The sequence below is a fragment of the Chrysochloris asiatica genome, unplaced genomic scaffold (assembly GCF_000296735.1).
Source record: "Chrysochloris asiatica unplaced genomic scaffold, ChrAsi1.0 scaffold00125, whole genome shotgun sequence".
In the NCBI taxonomy this organism is placed as follows: domain Eukaryota; kingdom Metazoa; phylum Chordata; class Mammalia; order Afrosoricida; family Chrysochloridae; genus Chrysochloris; species Chrysochloris asiatica.
In genome coordinates, this window is record NW_006408643.1 from 7,645,183 (window position 1) to 7,650,992 (window position 5,810).

Sequence of the window (5,810 nt, forward strand, 5' to 3'; positions counted from 1 at the left end):
AGGGAAGAAAGTTCCCGTCCACCAGAGCAGAGCACCCAGGAAGAAAGGCCAGGTCATCTACTTTCAAGAGCAGTTCCACTCACACACACGGGGTCACTAGAGTCAGTGTGTTGCTCCTGTGGGGTCTCCCACCCAGAGTCCAAGTCAGGAAACCCTCTCCCACCAACCACTATTAAGGAGGCAATGCAGAACAGAAATTCAACTTTTCACGGAATCCGTAACTTCTGGAGGGCTAGATGAAATGCCTGAAGTTATCGCCTGAGGATTACCTTTAAACCTTAGGCCAAAATACCAGTCGCTCTTTTAAGATGTCACGAATCAAACCGACAGCAGCTTCAACTTGAAAGGTTAGGTTAGGAAATGTACTGACAGTTCGTGGTAACTCAGGTTGCCCAAGTCGTGCTGCTCTGCTGTATACAAACTGCTGGGTTGGTTAGTGGGTGTGTTTATTCTCAACAAATAGGATTCTCAGTCAGGAAAAGTAAGAGCTGGGAATTGGTCAGTCCATCCTCCCAGGAGGACTGTAGACACTAGCTGGTGGGGACCTGAAGGAGCGGAGGGGAGGGGAAGCCCCAGGTACATGCCAGAGCCCCTTGAGGCCCCCACGTACATTAGATCCCTTTCCCAAGAGGTTTCCCATGCTCTCAGTCCTCTGTGCCCCCCAGGGACCAGCATCTCCACGGATTTGGGGAAGGCTGGGTTGGCACAGCGGAGGCTGGCTCTCACCTGTGACCTCAGCCTGTTTCCAGGAGGCCTCCTCCAGGACACCCTTAATCAGCTCACACCAGCAATCAGAGAGTAAAATAGAAACTTTTATTTAGAATTAAAGCAAATACTTCAGTATCACAAACACAATATTAAACTTCAAGGAGTACACTGCTGATTTGGAGTGAGCGTTTATTTGCACAATTACAACATGCGGACACACCCGAGAAAAGGGGCACCTGACACCCCCACCCGCCCACAGCACTGGACACAGCCATTGGACAGTCTGGCCTCTGCAGACAGGGGGCCGGCAGCCACTACTCCTCCTCCTCCGAGGAGTCCCTCTCGAGTGTGTAGACCATGAAGCAGGCGTCGGGTCTCTTGGGGACAAGGGGATGTCCCGGTCTCACAATCTCAAAGCCCAAAAAGCTGAAGGTCCGGAGCAAGGCGGCTGTGGGGAGATGTGGCCATCAGCCATGCCCGTGGGTTAAGGGGGTAGTGGGCAGACCCACCCAGCACCCCTTGACCCAACTACCTCTGTCATCCCGGTTCTTGTGGAAGCAAATGAAGACATGGTCCACGCGGAGCTGCTCCTCGGCAAACTCGAGGAGGACTGCGAGACTAAAGGTGCCAGGCGGTTAGGATCCACCAAGCTGCACGCCCCCCACCCCAAGCCTCTCCAGGGCCCCAAACTGTAGGGTGTTGAGTAGCATCCCTTGTCTCTTCCCACCTTAAAGGGACCCTCCCCCCCCAATGATGGATACCTCCTCGGGACTTTTCCCCTCCAGCACCCAGCCGAAAGCCTGAGCCCTCACCTGTCTTTGCTCCCCTCGGGTAGCGCACCACCTGGGATTTCCACAAAGAGGCTGCCGCCGCTCAGCACAGCCCTCCAGGTGATGTGTTTGGCATCCGTGAGCCTGGATTGGACGTTTAAAATTCTCGTCTTGTCATTAGACGCTACTTCCTCTGTTACATTCAGCCGATTATCCTGCAGACGGCGACAGAGGGCCCATCACGAGGGGAAGGCGCCCACGAGGGGGAGCAGACACTCCTCCCACCTGCGAGGCGCCCCCCCATACTCACCGAGTAAAAGACCTTAGCTGAAAGATTGTGATCCCTCTGACTATCCCCTCGCCCACCTGGGATCTTCAGGGGTGGGTGAGGGGCATCAGGAACACCACCGAGGCCCTGGACCCAGGTTACTACAGCAATTGAAGGGAACCCTGGAACTGCAGAACCGGGGGGAGGGGATCAGCGGCCAGCAGCCCGGCCCCGGCCCCGGCCCCCCCAGCGCTGCGTCACGGCGGCTGGCGGCGCCCCGGGCGCTTTCACAATCGCGCGCGGAGCCATTGGCCGCGCGCTGTCAGCAGGCCCCAGAGCCGCCTCCATTTTGTGGGGCCCCCGGTCCCCCATCTCCTCGGCCCAAACCCCCGACCTACACGTGGCTCCGGGGTCCGCCGCCCACCAAGCCAGCCGGGGCGGCGCGACCGTTAAACGCCGGATCCCGGAGGCCGCTTTCCCGACTCAATTCCGGGAGCAGGGGCGCGGCACTCCCGAGACCGCCGTAACCCCGAGATCGGACCCCGGGGAGAGACCAGGACCCCGCGCCCCGCCCCCAACTCCGCCGTCGGGCCCGGGCGATCCCCCACTGGGCTCTACACCCCCCCCCCGCCCCGCGGCGGACTGCGGCCTCGCGCTCCCGGAACTTGGGTGGCGCCCCGGGGCGGCCCCCGCGGCCGGCGCTTCTGGAAGCTTCGGGCGGGGGCGGGGCGGGCGCTCACCTCTCGCTGCTGCGGCCGCCGCGGCTGTGCAAGCTGAGGAGCGGCATGGTACGGCTGGCGTGGACGGTGGCGCTGGGTTTATCCCCTTCCTTCTCTCTGGCGAAGCAGTGGCTGTTAAGGATCCGCTGCAGGGAGGATTTCACCATCCGGCCGCTGGGGTCCGAAACCAGGAAAACCTCCGCTGCGCCTCTCCGCGCCGCCGCCGCTGCTCGCCGTTCGCAAAATGGCGCTGCGGCCGCCGTCCGCTTTTATAGGCGCCGCACCAAGGCCACGCCCCCACGCCACCGGGAACGCGCCCGCAGAGAGGGTGGGGCCGCGGGGCCGCCGGAAAAACTGCACAAGCCCGCCCCCCGGCGTCTGATTGGTGGCAAGCTGGGCGCACGGGAGGGGGGCCGCGTCGAGGATTGGTCGAGCCGACCCCGCTCCCGTCACTCTGCTGGGCAGACAGGGGGCGGGGCGTCGCACCGTTGGGTATGCGCCGCGCGCTCCCGCGCCGCTCCCAAAGGGCCTTAGGAGAGGAGGGGTTCGCACTGAACCTGGTTTTATGGGGGTCCTCATGGTGCCCCGGTGTCTTACCGACAACCTCGTGTCAGTTTACCCAGCGAGTCCCCCTTGACTAGAGCGACTCAGGGGCTACAAAGGTCCCCGGATAGCGGAGGTCCCCGCGCCCCTCCCCCCACAGGATAAACGTGTTTTCTGTAATCGCCCCGTAATAATCGGGGTCATTGTTGTTTTCTTGATTCGGTATTTTTCTTTAACAACAAACGACTTAAATCACAACTTTCAGTGTTAAAGAAGTTACTCAAGTTTAGCAAAAAATGCTTGGTGTGTGAACTCAAGTTTTGACTTCACAAAGATGCAAAACTATTTTCTTTCTTAGTTCAATTCAGACTCATATTTCGTGTGTGGACTGAAATCTGGGCGTACCCAAGCAAAAACACCCCACCTTGCAGTGAAATTCCGTCAAATATCTCGTGGAGGAAGTAAATGTGAACCCAGCTAAGTAAAAAACAAACAGCGACAAATAAAAATAATTTCCCCTCGTGTTCCCATTGGGTAAAACACTTCAGGTCTGAGTTAAATCGAAACACACCAAGGAAATAATGCAGCACTCCCAGGCAAACAAGAACTCAAAGGTGGCCCCTGGAACAAAAGCAACTTTCCTGGTTTTAGTTTTTTTGTCTTAACCTTTTCTGGTCCTTGTTTACATTTCCCATCTCCCAAACACACTCAGAAATACACAGTACCTGTTTGGGTCGTACTACCAGGCTTTGTGCAATTGTTGGCCAAAACAGGCTTTAATTTGGAATAATTGTGAGTTAAGAAGGGGGGTGCAAGAAATATATAGAGACAAGTAGCTTCTTGGTGAAGAATAACCCCCCTAACAGCTTGCAGACATATGGGATTGTCCAAAAATATTGAGCTTAATCTATAAACCTGAAGCCCAAACTCCTGAAATCTTAAAACCAAACAATGTTGTTGGTCGAGTCAGTTTCTTTCGACTCATAGCCATCCTGTTTAACTTCCGGTGAATTTGACCCTCCATGTGGCTAACAGGAGGTTAACCCATTATACTATCAGGGCTCCTGAAACCAATGTTGTTGTTGTGAACTGCGATGGAGTCTGTACAGACTCATAGCCACTCAGTGTAAGGTCTCTGAGGAGCGAAACCCAGTTTACCTTCATCAGTAAAGAATGGCTGCCTAGAACCCGGGAACTTAGGTATGCTCTCTAAGAACTAACTCTGTGGGATCAAAGTGATAGCAGCCACTTGTAGGTACAACAAGAAGCTTAGGGGGCCGTGAAAAGGAGGGTGAGAAAGTTGCCCAACTCCAAAATTAACAGTGATGTCACTGAATTGTACATGCAGAAACTTTTGAATGCTTGTATGTTTTGCTGTGTGTATTTTCAACAACAACAAAAGTAAAATAAGTTAATATATGTAAACGTACACATGGGTGTTTAAGAAAAAAAGTGCTTGTGGCTAGGAAACCGGGCAGCAGTATTTCAAGCGGACGGCAGACAGCTGCCTCTCCCACCACCTTCATCCCTACTGTATGGGATGTGGGAGGTAAAAGGAATGAGATCTTTTCACCTGGATACTTTTTGCGAAAGGAGCTCTGGTAGCGTAGTGGTTACGAATCGGGCTGCTGACCTTAAGGTCAGCAGTCTGAAACTACCAGCTGCTCCGCAGGAGAAAGATGAGGCTTTCTGCTCCCGTAAAGATTTACACCCTTGGAAACCCTGTACAGGGTCGCTATGGGTCGGAACCGACTCGATGGCACTTAACAACAACCATCCTTAGACATTGTCCAGGATCCACTGGGAGGCAGAACCTCTGAGACAGGGGGTACCACTGACCACCAAAAGATTCTGTGTAACAACTTCTGACACCCTAGGACAACGCTGTCCACATTGAAATTCAGGAGGTGCTGAGGGATTGTGGGGCAAGAGTTAGGGGGTTGGGGGGACTCACAGGAGCTGGAGGGTTCCCCTGTTGGCACTGTCTTACCCATCAGGAGCTTATTCTGATGTATAATGTGATCCATCCACTTTTCCCCAAATAAAACAGCTTTCCTCCCCCTAGGCACTGCTGACCCAGAGACCAGATCATTCCTGGGGTGGGGCATCCCTGGCCTCGGCCCACTCAATGCCAGGTTGTTCAGACTTGGGGCCAAATCGGCCCAGGTGAGACGCTGGCCTGGGACAGAGGGGTCACCTAAGGGCACAGGCACAGGGGGTGAGGGACTGACTGTGATACCGGACTTCCTGCCCGACGGAGGCCCGGAGGTCTTTCACCAGGTCACTTTCTCCTCCTTCTCCTTCTAACTCAGGCTGCCGGAAGTGAACCAGCAGGCCTGCCAGGAGGCGAAAACGGAAAAACTTCCAACACTTGTGGTCTGCAAATGTGCCAGCCTGCTGCCTAGTGATGGTTGTTAGTGACCACCGTGTCCAATTCAACTCACGAGGCCCTCCCATGGGGATCCCTAAGCTATCGTTTTTTTTTATGGGAGCAGATCACTATGCCTTTCTGGCTCAGAATAGCTGGATGGGATCCTTCAGTTAGCAGCTGAGCGCTTAATGGCTGTGCCACCGGGGCTCCTTGGGACTTGCCTGGGGTCTAGAGAAATCAGATGATTCGGTGGCAGGGCCTTAATGAGAGGAAGTCCCCAAGGGTCCAGGGAAGGGTTGGAGGAGAGTTTCCTGGAGGGGGTACCAGCTGGGGAGAGACAGGGGAAGGGCATCAGGGTGGGGCATTAGGTCTGTGGGATTCTGGGAGTGCTGTGTGGGCAGAGAGGGAGTATGGATGCTGGAGTTTTAACC

At 55.2% G+C, this 5,810-nt stretch overlaps 1 protein-coding gene across 1 annotated transcript; it reads right to left on the bottom strand.

The window, feature by feature from the left end:
- Window positions 1-1,022: 1,022 nt before the first annotated feature.
- OAZ1 (ornithine decarboxylase antizyme 1) lies at window positions 1,023-2,632 on the bottom strand. The gene is given in 6 exon segments (XM_006878297.1): window positions 1,023-1,156; window positions 1,241-1,326; window positions 1,521-1,693; window positions 1,789-1,875; window positions 1,877-1,934; window positions 2,487-2,632. Coding segments are annotated over 6 exon segments (684 nt in total).
- Window positions 2,633-5,810: the final 3,178 nt, after the last annotated feature.